Genomic DNA, 20,150 nt, shown 5'->3' with positions numbered 1-20,150 from the left:
AAAAAGCACCTGATAAACCCATAGATTTGAAATCTATGGGTTTATTGGGTACCTTTGTTTTGTGTTTATTAATAATTGGTTACTCCAAGCGGTTTTTTGGAACATTTTTATTTCTTTCATTGCTTTATTATATTCGTAGGCTCTGGCCGCTTTAATATGATCTCAATAATAGTAAAAACTATTTTGTAGAAACAATTATCCTGGGTTAATCCAATTAAATTTCCTTTCTCTAAAATGTTTTCAATGCACAATATGTTGTTTAAACAGACGAACGTTGCCGATGAGTTTTGGGTTTTATTAAATTGCCAAAGTTTTCTTTTTCTTTCTAACGCACATATGTATAAACATAATGTTCATGCATCACTCATGATGCACTATTATCTATTAATTAAAAACTTAATACGTTGTTATATTAATATTCATATTGTTATATTATTATACACGAGTATTCATTGAAGTGTCTACTTTTGAAGTGACTACTTCTTTTGACGGGCTATGGATGTATGTTTTGCACGTGGAAAAAACTTTCATGGAATTATTCACTCTTATTATATATGTTTACTTCACATGTCAAGTTAATTAATCTTGGTAACTTAGTTTCGTTTTTGGTGTTAATTATTGTGATTCACTACTTTAACTTTTAACTTCACAGTCAATAATTGTTATTGAGAGATAAACTGTGAGTTAATTTAGAATTCTTGTTAGAGTCTTGGTTTCAGTTGGACGTTTAATAAGAGGTTAGGTTATAGTAGCCAGTCATTTCCCTGGTCGAACTTTGGTGAAGTAACTAGTGCTCTTCGCTGTAGTTTCCTCTGTGGTTTGTATTACTGTAAATTATTAGCGTACTTCTGATATCCTTTTTTCCTCTTTTATACGGGGCCTGACCCAACATGTCGGAGGGTCCGGATCTGAGCTCCGCCGAGACAGAGAATATAGAGGTGCAGAGAGCTGTCCACACTATTATTGTACCCGATCATGATTACATGGATAGTTCTACTTTAGAAAGCAATGCAAATAAACGAAAAAGAGATATAGATGCTAGTAGCCCTTTTGAGAATCACGACAATAACAAAATCTTACCAAACTTTAAAAAAGCTATTACAGTGAGTTTAACAGATTTTTCACCTCTGTGGCTTGTGAGCTAGATCCTCGACCATTACAGTCTCAAGTTATTTCCACATGAAGACAGATTCTAGTTTCCTCATTGGCATTGGCACCTGCCGTTGAAGAAGAGCTCAATCGAATTATTCGGCAGCTCCCAGAAAAAAAGTCAATGTATCTATTTAAAAAATGCTCGAAGCAAATTTGAGACCGTTAACACATCTGATTAACTTATCTTTTCAACAAGGAGTATTTCCCTCACTACTTAAAACCGCCAAAGTTAGCCCAATTTTCAAAAAGACAAATCCTAACACACAAATAACTACCGGCCTGTCTAAATTTTGCCAGTTTTGAGCAAAATATTTGAAAAGTATTTTTGTACAAGAATGCTAGTTTTTTTTTTTTTTTTTTTTTTTTTTTTTTTTTTTTTTTTTTTTTTTAACAAACAACCCACTTTCAGAAGAACAGTTTGGATTCAGGAAAGGCAAATTAACTATTGACGCGGTTGTGAATCTAGTCGTCTTTGTTGTAGAGAGGTTTGAAAATCGAAATACCTAGGTGTGTTTATCAACTTATCTAAAGCATTCGACTGTGTTGACCACACTACTCTGCTTGAAAAACTGGAATCTCACGGCATCCTAGGTGTGCCACACCTGTGGCTTAGATCATTTCTAAGCGACAGAACTCAAGTTGTCTTTTTTTTAGATCATCTTTCAAAACCAGTTTAATTGAGCTATGGGGTCCCCCTGGGGTCCCTGAGAACGATGAATTCTCAATCCGATTTTGTTTCTGATGTATGTCAACGACATTGGAGCTTCATTACTGCTGCACGGAAAATTTGTGCAGTATGCTGATGACACGACTCTCTGTATCAGCGGGATATCAAAATCTCTTGTGGAAGAACGCACTTTTGTTGAAATCAACAATTGTGTACAACACTTCAAGAGCCTCAATCTCAAAACAAACACATCCAAAACCAATGTCATCAACTTTACTCTGCGGCCTGTAGACTCTGAGTGTGGCCCTGCCGTCATGATAGCAGATTCCATACTAGAAGAAGTCTACAGTTCGAAATTCCTTGGAATACACCTTGATCGAGGGTTGACATGGAATGATCACATTGACCATGTTTGCGATAAACTATCCTCAGGTATTTATGTTTTGAGGTCTCTAGCCAAATATTGCCCTACTCAGGTTCTGATGACGGCTTTTATGGCTTGATTTACCCCCACCTCTGCTAAGGATTGGTATTGTGGGGTGCTTTTGCAAACGACTAGTTGATGAGAGAGTTCAAATTGCTAAAACAAGCGATTCGACTAATCGCACATTTGCATTTCAGAGAGTCTTGCAGAGAATCCTTCAAAAAGTTGCAACTGTTGACTCTGCCGGGTCTCTACATTCTCGAAATAACCCTGTTTTGTATGTCTAAATGTGTCAAGACAAGTGGCCGAGACATACATTCGTATGAAACCAGAGACAGAGATAGCTACCGAACTGGTAAACACAGAACGGTGGTTTATGAACATCTGCCCTCACAGGCAAGTGTTCATTCCATCAACAAGCTGCCGAATTGGATCAAACATGTTAAAACGCCCAAGGCGCTCAAAACTCGTTTAAAACGCTCTTTGGCTTCACAAGTGTTTTATGATGTCAACGAGTTTTTGGCATGTAAGTGTGAGACCGCCCAATCAGAAGATTGACTACTCGCTGGATGTGGGGAAATTGGCGAGTGCATGGAAAATGAATGAATGCTGAATTGCGTGTCTGAGTGTGATTTTATGTAGGGTAAATGAAAAAAAATAGTTATAAGAAACTGACTTTTGCTATACACGTAAAACCAAGTCTTTGCAATAAAGATTTGATTGATTGACTAAAATTGAACAATTACATACGGGTGTACATAACTTTATGTACACCCTGTATATCCACAGACGATTTTAAAGCGTACCAAAAACAATTATATTTCTCAAATATTAACGATCTGTTTATAGGAGAAAATAAGCAATATGGTATAACGAAGCGTTTGAAATGATGCCAAACTGTACATGGTTCAAAAATGTTGAAATGATAAGATGGGAAATAATCAACATTCTAAGATTAAGATTTGACTCCCCCCAATATAAATAAAGAACTATTGGTCAGTACTTCACTCCATTATGACTGAGATATACTTTAGGTCATAGTGAGACTTTGAACATATTTTTTACGTGCCATGCAATAAGCCAAGGTTAATTCTCCAGTCGAACGATCTAGAAATTTTTTAAGAATTACTTGAATTTTTGAGCTCAATTAAGAAATTTATTTAAAAAAAATAACTCTCTTCACACTGGTTCAAAAATGATACCTGGATAAGGTACTTCATCCAAGAAGCCTGATGAACCCTTAACGAGAAGTTATCCTAGATCCTTACAAGACTCCTTCGTCAAGAATCAAATAGTACATTGAGGCGGCGTGCGGCGTGGGATTTCCCGAAGTCTATTAGCCTAGAGGTAACAGTTAGAGAAGAAAAAACTTTCATCGCGGAATGTCATGCACGTTTATGTTTTCCACGAGCATTAAAACCAGAATTACAGCTATTCTGAAACGTAACAAATCATTATACAGGGTGTTCTGAAAAAAGGTGCCCATGTGTCAGGGCGTGATTCCTCACATCAAAATAAGAAAAAAAGGTCTAATTAACATAGGTCCGAAAATGCTTAGTTACCAAGTTATACAGGGTGAAAGATTTCGTCTGAATTTCAGTTCCCCTGCTGCAACGAAAGCCCTACGGGTATTTGTTGGCTGTTAATTAAGATGTACAATTTAGCGTACTTTATGTAAAATGAACTGAAAAATTGAATAAAACCGTTTCCAGACCTGTAGCTACAGTAATTTTTAAGATATGTGACGAAATACGCGAAACTTGGTCCCGAAAAAACAAGTTACATTTAGGTTTGAAGCAGATTTACTATGTTAAATGTACAATATAAACACAAAATATTTTTTCACGGTACTTGTAGAAAATTTAATTTCGAAGAGAAAGAAAGATGTAAAATAAGTCTATAATAGACAAACGCAAACTTTAAAAAATAATCCTTAATTACATACAAAACGCATGAAAAATAGACAAAAATCTGGCTCTCTACAAATGTAATATTGAAATTAAAACAGCTGTTTTATTAAAATATTTGATTTGAGAAACAAAATAATTTCTATTTAAAACATATGTTTTAACAATGTAACATTGTTTTATAATAATTTAAATAAACATTACAAGCAGCTATTTTTCCATTGCTCATTAAGTGCGTGTGTTGATCTGTACTTTAATACAAGTTAGTGCGAGGTGCCGTTGAAGTTAATTTTTGATAGTTAATAATATCTTATTCATCATGGCAGGTAATATGAATATTATGTACACTAATGGTGAAATGGCAGACATGCATTTAATGTACGGTCTTGCACATTGGCAAAACAGTCGTCAGGCTAGACGACTCTATCAGGACCATTTTCCTCATAAACAGTTACCGACTCATAAAATGTTTTCTTCCATTCATAGAAGGCTAAGCGAGACGGGAACCTTTAAATCTGGAAAAGTTGGTAGATCAGAGGACGGCCACGTACAACGTGTACAGCTGAATTGGAGGAGGGCGTGTTGGACGAAATAGAAAATCATCCTGGAAGAAGTACTAGAGAAAACTAGCCTTGGATTTCGGTGTTAGTAATTCAATTGTCTGGAAGATTTTACACGAGCAGCAGTTGCATTCTTATCACTATCAAAGGGTCCAGGCTCTTTTGACTCGAGATTACTTTCCTCGTGTTCAGCTATGCCAATGGCTTATCCGAAGGTGCAGAAATCCACATTTTTTTTAAATTACATTATCTTTACTGATGAAGCAAAAATTTTCAAGAATGGCTATTCTTAACACCCACAATACTCACATGTGGGCAATTGAAAATCCACGTGCTATTTCAGAGAACCGTCACCAATATCAGTTTTCTATAAACGTATGGGCTGCTATTCTGGGTGATAACATTTTTATTAGTTTTTTACCTGATACGCTCAATGGTGAAAATTATTTACATTTCTTGACGACTAATCTGAATGAGTTACTCGAAGATGTGCCACTATACACACGCAACAACATGTGGTTCATGCAGGATGGAGAAGCTCCAGCTCATTACACATTACAAGTAAGAGAATTTTTAAATGAAGCATATCCAAACAGATGGATTGGTCGAGGAGCCCCAGTAGCATGGCCTGCAAGGTCACCTGACCTCAATCCTCTAGACTTTTTCTTATGGGGACATTTAAAAGACGCTTGTCTACGACTCGCCTGTGGATACCATAGAAGAGTTGCGAATAAGGATTGTTAACGGGATTCAAAGGATACGTGAGACACCTGGGATCTTCGAAAAGAGTATGAGAAGACGGCTGGATGCTTGTATTTTGAATGAGGGGAAACATTTTGAACATCTACTGTGACGTGGTTAGTTTTTTAGTTTTTTAGGACAAGTGTAACTTTTTTGTTGAATGATAATTCAGATAACTTTTTTATGTATGATAATGTATGATTGTTAAAAATATTTACTTGATAAAAAATAATAGTAACTCATTAATTTGTTTTAATAAAACAGCTGTTTTAATTTCAATATTACATTTGTAGAGAGCTTAACAGATTTTGTCTATTTTTCATGCGTTTTGTATGTAATTAAGGATTATTTTTTAAAGTTTGCGTTTGTCTATTATAGACTTATTTTACATCTTTCTCTTCGAAATTAAATTTTCTACAAGTACCGTGAAAAAATATTTTGTGTTTATTGTACATTTAACATAGTAAATCTGCTTCAAACCTAAATGTAACTTGTTTTTTTTCGGGACCAAGTTTCGCGTATTTCGTCACATATCTTAAAAATTACTGTAGCTACAGGTCTGGAAACGGTTTTATTCAATTTTTCAGTTCATTTTACATAAAGTACGCTAAATTGTACATCTTAATTAACAGCCAACAAATACCCGTAGGGCTTCGTTGCAGCAGGGGAACTGAAATTCAGACGAAATCTTTCACCCTGTATAACTTGGTAACTAAGCATTTTCGGACCTATGTTAATTAGACCTTTTTTTCTTATTTTGATGTGAGGAATCACGCCCTGACTTATGGGCACCTTTTTTCAGAACACCCTGTATAAACATCTGATCTGAACCAACATGCCATTTAAAGCATGTTTTACTGGGACTATCAGCAGTCAATAAGTAGGCAATGAGAATGGTGTCTGTAATCAGCTGTGACGGAGCGTATCTATTATTATTTGGATTCACAAGTAGTAAATAGTTGTTTATTTCCTTTTTAGCTAATGATTGTATTGGGAAAAAACTAAAACAAATTATTCCAATTCATCTACAAAACTAAATAAGAGAAGTGGTAAAGAAAGCTCTGAAAATAGCGAAGCAGAATATGTAATAATAAATCTAACAAAAGGTAGAAAACAAAGTAAGATAAATGAACATACGACTGATGAAGTGAAACAAGCAAGGCAAAAGAAATTGGCTAAATTACGTCCAAAGGAACTTTCAAGACGACGTTCGCAAAAATACGGAGACAATAAAAGAACAGGTGGTTTGAACAATGTTCATATTCCTCAAGCAAAGCAAAAAATAATTGGCTAAATTACGTAAAATGAGATACTTAGAAAGAAAAAAAAATTGTCCATCTATTGTATTTTCAACAGAACGTACAACACAGCGTTCGAAAAAATTTAGAAGCAATAAAAGAGCAGATCGTTTAAACACCGTTGATACTCTGACAAATAATAAAAAAGTATACCGTATATCAATGTCCAATCTAAAGTTGTAAATCAAAGCATACTTCATAATTCGTAAATTACAGGTCTATGGTTAGATGTTTCATTTTTGGGCACTAAAACACTGGTACATATAACAGAAAATCACATATTTAATCAAAACCTTGATTCAACTTCAGACTCACATTCAAATACGCAAAATACAGATTTTATAAATATCTCTGGATAACAATTTACAAGAATATTACATGTATCAATTTGATATACCACTGCTTCACAAATTCAATCACGTGCTAATAGTCAAAAGTCTGCAAAATATTACAAACATATATACACAAACATATTATAAAGCTAATGGAAAATATAAAATTTTTATGTATAAGAATTTAGTGCCCCATTTTATTTTAATGTATAAAAAATAACAAAAAAATATAATACATTTTAGATATTTTTCTTTAAATTTTTGGCATTGTCTATATCATAGCAGCTGTTGTTGCTGACGGGTAGTTGGTGACTGCTGCTGCTACCTACCGTAATTTATCAGTATGACATTTTGGTATTGTTTTCTGTTAGGTAGTAATTTGGACTTAAAACTAAAGTTTTCCGATATTGAATACTTAGTTTTTGAATTACGTTAGTGGTTTTATGTTTATTTACTTCAATGGTGTACAATTTTAGTGCTAATTATAATTTCTTAAGTGCAGTATTTGTTTATTTGTGTTAAGCGCAACTATGTTTTTTATAGTGAAATAGTGATTTTATTGTTTTAATTTTAATCCAACGTACAGTTCTGGATATGCAATATTATGAGATTATAACTTTGGTGCCAAACAATTATACCATTTAATTTCCAAACAACATGTGTGATATTTGTGCGGATTTTTCGGAACTGCTTAACAATTGTAAGTAACTACTACCATATTTTGTCATTTTATTAACTTGGGCTTGGTAAATATTTACCAAAACTGGATAGGCCTATAACAAATTAACAAAACTGTTGGTTATTAAAAAGTGCAGCAATTATCCCATTGGCAAGTTAGACTAATTATATTTTAAATGACAGTAGATTAGCTTACTAATAATTTCTTCCCAGCTGCTAAACTTTGCACCAAAAACAATATCTTAGGTTGTTATAATAAAAGTCAATTAATTAATTATGAGATTGGTGGAATACTGTTTAGATAAACTAGACTAGACCTTCTTCTTAAGTTCTCAGTATTAAGTTAAAATACACCTAGGTCAGAAGTGCACTGGGTGAGAAGGTACACAGTGAAAGGTAAACTTAAGTATAAATTGTGTATTTACCCTATGCTCATTTAAATACCCAAAACAAGGTTTTTGATGAAGTATTGGGCAAGCAGGGATTAAAACAAGTAATTTGGGACAGAGTAGGCTATGTTAAGCCGTCTCTTGTTTTTTTTTATCATTTAGTATATCATTAATACTGTATATTGAATGACAGAATTATTAATGGAAATTATAAGACTAAAGGTGGAGGTGGCAAATCACGAATTTGACATTATCAATGTATTCTGCTCTTCCTCCTGAACAAAAAATATATATGATTTTAGGGGATGCAAATGACAATTCATGATTTTAGAGGGTATATACATAAATAGTTAACTTCTTAATGGGGTAGGGTCCAATAAGCGGACCCGGTTTTTTATATCGAAATTGGCAAACGATATTACTTAATCATAACCATCGATATAATAAATCGATACTGATGAATTATTTTTAACAACTTAAATAATCTATATGAACAGCTGTAAACACTTTCAAATAATACAATTAAGGTAATATTTTAAATTTCACGTAACATTGTGTATTAAAATGGCCGTCAATCTTAGGAAGCTTCACGAAATTGCTTTAAAAGACGATAAAATATGTTTTTTATGGCTTCAGGATGTTGGGTTAGTACCTAAGAATCCATTATGTGATATTTGTGAAAAGGTAACAAATGTAACTGTCAGAGGAGCTAACATGGTCGTCTTCAGATGCAAAAAAAGAAGGTAATGGTGGACACAACTTTAGTAAAAACGTTTTCGTTCTGTTTCATTTAGTTAAAGTTATGAGTTTCCCTGATTTTGGTTATGTTCATTTATTATTTGTTATCATTAAATTCACATTTTAATTTAAACATATGATTGTTATTACTTTTATATCGATTGATAGTCTATGATTCGATATGCGAATATTAGGTATCGATGATTATATTCTTCGATATAAAAAACCGGGTCCGCTTATTGGACCGTACCCTCTTAATGTTTTAATGTTCTGTTTGTGTGCTGTGTCTGGATATTTGTAAATATTATCTGCGGCTGGGACTGATAGCGTATCTGTTATCTGAACGCTCTGGGGCAGAAGTCAGTGCTTCACTATATATCGTGTACTGTAGTTTGGATCGAGCGAGTACGTGACAATCATGGATCAACTATCCAGTAGTTCGACCAATCGTAGTGAATTGGTGTGTTTTGTCAGGCATGTTATGAGGTTACATTTCGACCGAAACGAGATTATTTAGTTTCTGTACATTCTGTGGAACACACTAATGGTAGGCTAAGTGTTCTCTATTAATGTCCATATTTATACACTTATTCATATTAGGGGTATTCATGATTTATTAAGTTTTTTACACGCTACGTAATTGCCTTTCCATTACAATTCAATTTATATTTCTGATCAGCACCTCTAGAATTTGATATTTTACTGATAGATACTATCTCGAGGGATGTTTTTCTTTCCTTGAGATGGCCGGAGGGACTCGTCTCAACTCGATAAAAACTAATTAATTTGTAGCTCGAAATTTAAGAAAAACATTGTTCATTTGGATCAAAATTTTGCTCATTTTAGTATTATTTTTAATTTACGTTTCCAAAGATGGCACCGCATCCGATGACGTCATCACGAGGTTAAATTACGGCACAAAAGGTCACGTGACGCCCGACATGGATGTACAACATGAAATTTTGCTGCGCGTGTGAACAGTTGTTCCATTTTTTTATATTCTACAACTTTGTTATTTCTCATTTGCACCCCTTCAAACCTTATATTGTTTTGTTCTGTAGGACGATTCCAATAAGTTAATAACGCAAGACTCGCATTTTGCCGCTCCGGCCGTTACTTTAACAATATTACCGACACTTCTTAATAGGCTAGTGTCTGAACTGTTGTAGAGAGAGGTTATGTTGTATTTGTAGAAAAGTGATGCTATTGAAGATGTGTTGGTTTTCTTCATAAAGTTGTGGTTAGAACTGTTTCAATTGTATTGAAAACCAACACATTTGTGAGGTTTGTAATTTTTCTTCTTAAATTATACAGCAAAACTGAACATTGAAGTAGTAAACACAGTCATGAAATATTAGTTGTGACTTTTTCTTCATAATCTGTGATCAGGTTCTAAGATATGTGACTATTAGTTGCATTTTACTCTGAGATAGATGTGACAGTTTTATTCATAATAAGTTTAAACTGTTTACTTTTAAGTTCCAAGTTTAACCCTTTAACCGCCACAGCTGAGATACGCATATTGTGCAACTCTATTTTGGCAAACAACCACTATGGCCGAGATATGCCATGCAACTGTTGCTTTGAGAACAACCACCACGTCGGAGTATACTCGTTTTCATATTATCTGTTGTTTTATTTTTGTTGTATCAGCTGTTATATTGTGTTCTTGGTGTTCTATTATGTTAGATATGTTTAGAAGACAGTTGTCCAGTTGGTGGTGTAATCGTGTGGACATTTGTTCTGTTCTCGTGGGACAAGAAGCTTATAAATTACACTTAGTCCTATAAGGACCTTTGCGCTGCTCCTGGAGTGACAGGATATTCTGGATGGGTAAGGTTGGAGGTAGGGTCCGCCTCCTATGAAGATCGATGAGGAAGAATTTGGGGCACTAGTCTCGTCATGTCCCCTCGAAGGAAAGGGAGGCCAGCGCTGAACCAGCCTCGGTACTTTCTGATTAAATGGAGGCCACCGATAATAAACGGGATTCAGCAACTTTGGGTGGGCAGTTACACAATAAATACTGTGGAACATATTTGTTTATCATCTGTACACAATTATCACGTTATAAGAATTGTTATCTGCTCGGACAGTGAAAGTAGGTTAAGTTGAAGGTCATTAACCGGTGTAACTGCAGTGTTCCAATCAGATTGTACTTGATTCGTGTCTCGGTTTATCAAACGTAACCTAGCTCATTATTATGTTTGTTTTCGTACTGTACACTTGTTCTAGTGATTTGTAGGTAGTACAATGAGTGATGGTATTTTGATTTGGGATTTGTCAAAGAGCAAGTAAGAAGCTATATCGTTTTTACAGAGTAAAGGAGGTTTGCCGTCGCTGAAACAATGTGTGAATGGTCATAACATGAAATTGTATTTTACTCAATTGTTTTGAAATACTCAAATATAAATGTGTGTTTATAATTTTGTAAAATACTTAATAAGGGTATAGTTTTTGTGTTCATAATCGAATTTTACTTATATACCATCATTTTTTTTAATCGTTAGAGGGGTGGCCTCTGTTTAATCAGAAAGTACCCCAGCCTCTCCCCAATGTTGAGGCTACAAGAACCTCTGACACTTAAGGAACGAACCCCACCAACTACGACAACCATCTCCCACAGTAGACAAGACCTATCGAATTACCCTTGCATCCCAGAATCTCGACATTTGCGGTTAGTGATGTGCCCCTCCTGGACATCCATAAGGTTGCCCAGATTTAAGTTGTAACACATCGGTTTTTGCCGTTGTAGGTTCAACTGGAAGGTATAAACTAGCCAGAAGTGATCCCTACTGGGTCTGTAGAAATTAATCAAACTACTTGGATATCACTTGCTTTGTATCATACACGGATTCGGGAATAAATGATATTTTACTTTGATATTTTAGAAGGTGTTTTCCAATATCTATTTATAGATAGTTGAGTGTTGTAATTATTTGATGAATTAACATTATTTTGGATTTTTGTAAACATTGCTACTTTGTTTATTAATCTTTAAATAATGTGTTATGTCAAAAACTCTAAAAACTGGAAAAAATACTTGGCTCTGGGGGATCATAGTATGTAAGTCCAGCTAGTTATTTTTATTTACCTACCCGGACAAGGAAGAAAAGATTGTTATTTCTAACAATGAATCCAACTTATATCAGTCTGTAGAAGAAATCACACTCCTCACCATATCTCATGAAAACACTGATTTAATAGATTAGTTAGACTATTTGATGAGGAGTTTAACTTAGCATAACCTTCAATATCTAACCAAGACTTTTGTGGTTACAAGTCAAATTGTACTGTATTTAAAGATTTAAGTGACATTTTTTATTCCACCCTTGGTAATGACAAACATTTTTCTGAAGATGTTGATGATTCCGATGTTGACCAATTGTGTTACCATGAAGTAAATAAAAAGTTGACATCATTTAAATGACGAAAATTACAAAAATCTCAATTAATTTCCCAGTAAAACGATATTAAACATAATTTAGTACTGATCCACTGAAGTAATGAAAACTCTGATGCTGATAACAGCAAAGAAAACATAAATATAGACTTTCTTCAAAAAATGTCAGTTTGTAAAAAAAGAGGGAGAAGGGTCATTCCTTATGAAATCAACACACCAAAATAGAAAAATTTACTTCACCACCTCATAATTACATGAAATTTGTCCTTAAATTGAAAGATAGTACTTTACTCAGTTTTAAATCCTCTTTTTTAATGCATAACACAACATACTTTGTCATAAGTATTTTTTTTTAATAAAATTCAAAAGTTTAATTTAGATTTTCTCAAAAAGTGCATTTTTGAATTGAAAAATTTTGCGTACTTATTGAAAACATTTCTATAAGTAGTTTATAATTTTGGTAAATGATTCTCAAAATTTTAAAGTTGAAGGCTAATGTGTTCATAGTTAAATAATGATTTAAGAAAGGATGTTTACCTGTTTTGTATAAATGTCTTACTATGTATCCTAACTTTATTGAATTTCATTAGGATGGTGATAATTATCATAATTATAATTTGAGTTGTTAAAAGAGGGTTGCCCCTAAGACGGTAATTTATTTATTTATAAAATAATTGTTGCTAGTTGAAAATTGTTTTTATTATATGATGCACTTTATTTGAAAATGTAAGGAGACACTCATAAATAATAATGAGACTCTGATCTAAATGATTGTTCAAGTCAGTGCCACAAAAGATTTGTGATTACTCACATCTATGTGCTGCACAATGTAAAATAAGAAAAGCTAGTATTAACTGATTCTATCATAAGCAAGATTTTTGTGTAGAGGCTGAGTGGTATTTTTCTGATACTGCTCATGGAAAGACTACATGATGGCGTAGGTTTCAGTGAAGAGGCTTGATGAAAGAACATGCTTACAATGTCCATATGAAGGCCAAATATTAACTTATTTCCTATTCTGTGAATGGGTAGTTGAAATTTATTTGTAATTAATTTTTCCTACTACCTTCATACAAAATTTCATCAAATTCTGAGGTAGTCATGTTTATACCATATGTTGATTTGATATGAAATAACCCAGAAAAAGATCATTAGTAAGAAACTAGTGGACTTTATTTATAATACTAAATTGCTGGAAAATAGTGGGAAACCTTACATGTCCTGTTCAACAACTAAAAAAAAGGATGGTATTATCTGGAAGCCACTATTTTTGGAATGATTTCTCTTACCGGGGACCTAAAAATCTACATTATTAGAAAGAAGAAGACTTTATTTGACTTACTGTGAAAACTACATGTCATTATAATGATCAGTTCTTGTTTTCTGCCTCCCAAAAGGTAGCAATGTCGGCGAGAAGTAAGACATTCTGTCCCTATATACTTCTTGTTACTTTGCGATATACGTAAGTAGGTATAGGTTAGGTTGTCTTAAATATGTTACTATTAGTACCAAAGTTAAAGATTACATTTACGAGCACTCAGGTGATCTGCACTTGAATTTGGGTACTATCTTAAAGGATGTTTTTTTGTTTTTCATAGAAGTGTGGGGGTGACACTGTAGTCCACACTGATGGTCAAGGACCTTTCCAATCAGTACTTATATAGGATGTAATGCTACGTTAACTATTGAAGGGAATAGCTATGAGTGACATAAAAATTAAGAGAAAGAATAGCTATGACTGACATAAAAACTGTAAGAGTTGAAAAAGAAAAACCTCTTTCAATACAATATATAACTAGTTTTGATGGAAAAGATGAGTATAAGACTGCTTATATTCAAAATGTAAAGGGCAAAGAATATGATGCAGAAGCTGAAGTATGTAAAAAAAGAAAAATCAGCATGAATTAAAGAATAAAATAGACTTACAGCTAGTTGCAGTGGTGTGAGTTGCAGGAACAGTAAAGCATTGGTTCCAATGTTATCTAAAAGTATGAAAACAACTGGTTGAGCTAAGACAAACTGAAAATGAATGATCTAATTATGTAAGATACAGTCTCATACCTATTAGGCGCAGGTTCCCCTAAAGTTTTGAGAAGTTCAACTAGATGTAATAAATAGACACAATTCCATTTTTTGTTTGCTGCCATCTTGTTTCTGCTGTGATGATCATAATTTTCCATTGGCCTCTGGCCAGTTATCAGTGGCTGGTCGTTCAGTGCAGAACTATTCATGGTCCATTCTTTGAACAGTAATTTTCCTCATCATCATTAAAAACCTGCCTCAATACATAGGAGATTTTGCCTCATGCATGTTTTTAGCCTTTATGTATGCTGACAACACAACCCTGGTATGTAGTGAAACCTGAACTGAAAATCTGGTAATCTCATCCTACATATCCCTCAACATGGCTTATCAGTACTGTTATAAAAATGACTTAGAAGTAAACACCACCAAAACTATCCAAATAGCTTTTGGATGGAGATCTGAATTTTTGCTATGTATACCAGAGGTTACAATGAACAATGAAGCCAAGATTTTAGTCATAACTCTTGATACAAACTTATCCTGGACTTCTCATGTAGACAAACTCTGTAGGAAGTTTAGTTTCAGCCTCTATGCAATTAAAGTCACCAAAGCTTCTACTAATGAAACAACAACAAGAACAGCTTATTCTGCTTTGTTTGAGGCTCACATGAGATACGGGCATAGTAGCATGGAGTGGGACCTTAGCTGGTGGGATTCAAAGGGTTCTTAAAAAATAACAAATGCAGTCAGAATACTTGCAAGACTACAGCCACTTGACAGCTGTAGAGAGGTCTTTAGAACACACAATATCCTCATTATCATATCACTATACATTCAAGGAACTGTGATGCATGCATTAAGAGAGGACCTATCAAAGCGGGAAGCTCATCAGTACAACCTCAAAGATACTACTTTGTATGACGTTAAGCACACTGACTGTTACAGTTCGAAAAGAAGTCTACATATATGGGGAGGAAGCTTCATAACCTGCTATCAGAACTGAGAGGCAAAGGATAGAAAGAACTCAAACCTGCACTACACAAATGGCTTGTTGACTGTCCCTTCTACTCCATGAAGAATTCTTTCTAATAGAATTTGACATTTACATTTTACAATGCAACCTCTATATCATTGTAAAAATATATATTTTGTAAAATACAATTGTATATGTTACTATGGTGCTAATACTGTTCTTAATAAACATGTTTATAATGGATTTTGTCTATTGTCTATGTCAAAATTAGGCCGCTTTGGTTACCAAGTATGAAAAATGAATTAACAAGGAAACTTAAAGTATCAAATTGTTTAGAGATTTCTAATACGAGTAAACCAAAATGGAGTCACAATATGGTTTTGAGAAGTTCAACTAGATGTAATAAATAGACACAATTCCATTTTTTGTTTGCTGCCAACTTGTTTCTGCTGTGACAATCACAATTTTCTATTGGCCTCTGGCCAGTTATCAGTGGCTGGTCGTTCAGTGCAGAACTATTCATTGTGACCTTTATTCTTTAGTTTTTGTTTCAATAGTTATTGTTTTGTTTTTATTAAGGCCATGTTAGATATAGTATGTATGGATTTGACACAAGTTTGTTGTAATTCTTGGTTCTTATGTTTTTCATAACGCTCTGATTTGTTTATTTTAACCTAGATTGTAGTCATGTGTTAGGTTAGTTATCCACCTGAGGAAGAGTTCAGGTTGCAGATCTCGAAACATTGTGTTATTTGATTGTTACAGAAAAAACATAAAATTTACTAGCAGTAACCCACGACTTTGCACGTAATTTCCTTTTGAAAATCAGCAATACAATAGGCATATTCTTTTGAAATGACATTTTAAACACTCTTGAGATAGTGAAAGTAAAGTAAAGTAGTCTTATTTTACCGGGTGAAGTTAGGGCTTAGAAGCCCTCTCTAACACTTAACCTGGGGACCAATGACTGAAAGGTAGGACTAGCTACCACCAATGGCCTGGTAGGTAGAGACTAGCCACCACCAATGGCCTGGTAGGTGGACTGCTGGACTGCTTGCAAGGACAGGATCACTCAGTGGTCAGGTGCAAGCAGCAACCCTACCCAACACCGTGCCATTGGCGTGGGATAATCACTGAAAAATGGCACAGGATAATCACTGAAAATTGTTCCATTCTTCATATTCATTTGGATTTGATTGTAAACTTAGTGTTTTGAAATCAGAGATTGAAAAAGTTTTATAAGTATCCGTGAAATAAATCGATAATCTCTCCAAGATTCCATATTTAATTTAATAGTCCAAATATTTCAGTAACAATTGAACTATTTTAGGCCATTGTGGAAGAATCCTAAAGTTGAAGACCTTAGCTTTTCAGGTAACACATTTACAATGAAATAAATTATGGGGCTCTATATAGTTTAGAAACAGAAGTTGGCAAATTTTAGGCACCCATCAGGCAGTAATTTTAGGCGTTACATGTTTATGAGCAATTCTGATTCGAGTGAGTTATACTTTAGTCACCAAGGTTGAGTTTGCCTTGTTTCCTGATCAAGAAACAATGTCAAAAAATGTATATTTATGGCCATTGTAATTTACTTTAGTCTAAAGTATTTCTTCTGCCATAGTTAAGTTTGGCTTGTTTCTCCGTTCAAGAAAATATGTTTACATTCATAGGTCTGAGAAGCCTACTTTGATCATAAAGTGTCTATTTTTGGCCATTGTAATATACTTCCAGTTTAAGACAATTCTTGTACCACATTTGAGTTGCTTTTTTTAACCTGATGAAGGAAGTTGTATTCATACAAAATCTGAAAAGCCCGCTTCTGTACAAAAACACCTATGTGGGTTTTATATAGATTTATAATAAATTTATAATAAATTTATATAGATAATATGTAGATATTATAAATTTATATTATTTAGATAAACTTTGTGCTCAACAGTGATTGTAGACAAGGTTAAAATAAGAAGTTTTGTTTCTATCAAGCTTACACTATGCTTTCAAAACTATAAATGTAAACAAATATAAAATGATAGTTAAATTAATTTAAACAAATGGTTGTGCTGTCATATTACAATGTTTACAAAAAACAGTTGATTACAATTAATGGGTTCTTTCAATTCTTAATAACATGTGTTTGAAGAAATGCATTTCTTTCGGGAACTTTAGTGGCCAGTTAGGTGGAGTCCCTTAGGTTGGAGAGAAAAATTCTTCCTTAGTGCGCCTCTGTACTGTTTTATTATAGTGGTTTATATTTTTTTTTTGTCAGTTTCAGATCATGATAAGATAAATAGGTTGGATGGAAGTGATTTACCCCTGCTGAAAAAGAAGGAGATTGAACATGTCTTCACCTTCATTCATACTTGGATTCAGAGGTAAGTGAGAAAATGAACCCTTACTTGTATAATTTTGTACACTACTGAATGGTTTGTTGCATTTTTTTAACTGTAAACAAGAAAATCAAAGAGTAAGTCGAGGAGTAATATAAACCTTTCAAAAGACTTGATATGTATAAGAATTGAATTTATTTGTTTAGCCCTTATAAAACAAAATGTGCTATGTTTAATTGTTATGCTGGGGTTTTGCAAGATATCTCTATAACAGATTAAGCTATACGTTTTGAATTTTCCTTAATATTGTTATCTCTCGGTGGGTGGGCAAAATTCTTCTGGATCTATCTGTTATCCATAGGATATGTCTCAAGAACAAAATGAGCTATAGAATTGAAACTTTCAATAGACAATAGATAATGCTGTTTATTCATTTAAACATCAAGTTTACAATTTTTTCAATATAGGAATGATTTAGTTATTTTACAGAAATACTTGGTTCTCATTCATAAATGTATGAATAGTGTGTTGTCCAGTCCAGAAATACCTGAGTGGTGTAGAAGGGCTGCTGAAGAAGCCAAATTGTAATGGCTTCAAATACCTGCTGAGATTTTCTTCAGGGAGTTTAGGAGGGCGTTGAAGTAGGCTGCTCCCTTGTAAGATGATTTTGTTGTTGTACAGGGACAGTTGGTGGGCTGTGAGATCAAAAAGGTGTGTATTTCTTATGTTGTGACAGAGATGGTTTCCAGTTGTAGTCTGCTTTGTTGTAACAGAATGTAGAATTGTTGGGAGTTTGTATAGAGCTATTACTGCTAGAATTCTTAGTTTCCTGAAGGCTTCCCTAATGTCTTGATGCCTTAGACCTGTAAGAGCTCTTACAGCTCTCTTTTGTATTATCAGGACTTATATAAAGTTTGTCCCTCCTCAGACTCTTAGTCTATACCTAAAGTGAGACTCAAAGAGGGAGTGATAGGCTGTTGTAACAGCATCTGCATTGCCAATTTGATTAATTCTTCTTATTACATAAAGGCAAGAAGTAAGTTTTGTCAGAGATTGCCCAGATAAGGTTTTTAAGATAATGTGTTCCAGAGTAAGGCCCTAGGTTTTTTGTTGTATTCGACATGTGTAATTCTGGAAGTCAACTAAAATGGTTTTGTGATGCAGTGAAAATTAGCTGTTGAGTTTTACTCTCATTTTCCAACAGATCATTAGTATGACAATATTGCTTTGCCATACTAAGAACTATAAGCCTATTTACGTCAAATTGGTCTTTATTTTTATCTGTAATAATGAGTGCAGTATCATCAGCATACATCACAATTTCACATTGCCCAAGTAAATGTTGCGAGAAGTCATTAGTTAAAAGTATATAAAGACTGGTCCAAGAACAGACCCCTGAGAAAAGCCTCACGAGATGGGGCACTTCAGATTTTGCTTCTTGTGGTGTTGTATTGTTCATTGATGTAAACTACCAGCTACTTTCTGTCTCTCAAGTAGCATTTGAACCACTCAACTTCTTTAAATTAATTCCCATTAATTTGAATTATTTTTACCTTTTTCAAGTTGATTAATGATAGTTTCAACTAGCTGTACAACTGCTGTTGCCGTAGATTTACATTTAACGAAGCCATGTTGTCTGGAGTAAGGAGATGATTTTGTTCTAAGTGGCCTAACAATCTATTCCAAACGACTCGTTCCAAGATCTTAGAGAAGATGGAGATCAATAATATGGGGCAATAACTTCTTGATCCATTAACATTACCATTCGTATATTTCGGGTATACTTTAGCTGTTTTCTAACATTTCGTGAATTTTCCTTGTGAAAGATATTTATTGATTGATTAGGCTGGTAAGTGGTAAATGGGGTGAGGATTTTTTGCAGGATTCAATTGCTTTTGATGAGAAATCATCTTTTCCTACTGGAGGTTTTGCTTTCAGTCTGTTTATAATTTTACTGATTTGAAAATAATTTGATTTTGTAGATGTGAAGTTTAGGCATTTGGGATTTTTTATCTTGAGTGGTTATTATTGGCTGGAAATAGGCCCATTATTTAAGAATGTTCCTTCGGATACACTGGCAAAAAATATTTTTAAATGGTACTGTGCATAAAGCTTCAATCCTACATAGGCAAAATTGAGTTTGATGAGGGTGCATCATTTTATAAGATATGGCTAGCAATAGTGAAGTCTATTACAGAAGTATTATAATATCTAATCTAATGTAATCTAGTTCGATAATGGTGTATGCATCTCCATGAGTTCTGGCTTAGTGTTACACAGTTATCCCAGTAGGAGATATTTTGGCGATGAAATTTATCTATAGGTTTTAAATTCACTTAAATGTTATTACTAAAGAGGCAAGATCGAATTTGATGATGATGCAAGTCTTTTTATTAGTTTTTTGTGAGCTTTAGTGAAGCCTATCACTAAGGGGGATATATCGAGAAAAAATTAAGAGATATTTTGGATGAAACTTCATTTCTACATAGGGGAGATAGAGTTCAATGTTGGTCAAGATGCCTTCAAGAATACACCC

The 20,150-nt window shown here is 33.9% G+C and overlaps 1 protein-coding gene across 2 annotated transcripts in view; it reads left to right on the top strand.

The window, feature by feature from the left end:
• The first annotated feature begins 7,429 nt into the window (after window positions 1–7,429).
• The window catches only part of LOC124372737 (ubiquitin carboxyl-terminal hydrolase 34), a 145,936-nt gene continuing 133,215 nt past the window's right edge, over window positions 7,430–20,150 (top strand). For both annotated transcript variants that reach the window (XM_046831156.1, XM_046831150.1), the window contains exons 1-2: window positions 7,430–7,781; window positions 17,554–17,659. In XM_046831156.1, coding sequence (XP_046687112.1) covers window positions 7,739–7,781; window positions 17,554–17,659 — 149 coding nt within the window. In that variant the 5' untranslated portion in view covers window positions 7,430–7,738. The remainder of the gene's footprint in view (window positions 7,782–17,553; window positions 17,660–20,150) is intronic.

Source organism: Homalodisca vitripennis, chromosome 1 (genome assembly GCF_021130785.1).
Source record: "Homalodisca vitripennis isolate AUS2020 chromosome 1, UT_GWSS_2.1, whole genome shotgun sequence".
Lineage (NCBI taxonomy): Eukaryota > Metazoa > Arthropoda > Insecta > Hemiptera > Cicadellidae > Homalodisca > Homalodisca vitripennis.
The sequence above is the reverse complement of the archived record's forward strand: the minus strand, read 5'-3'. Positions and strand labels throughout refer to the sequence as shown.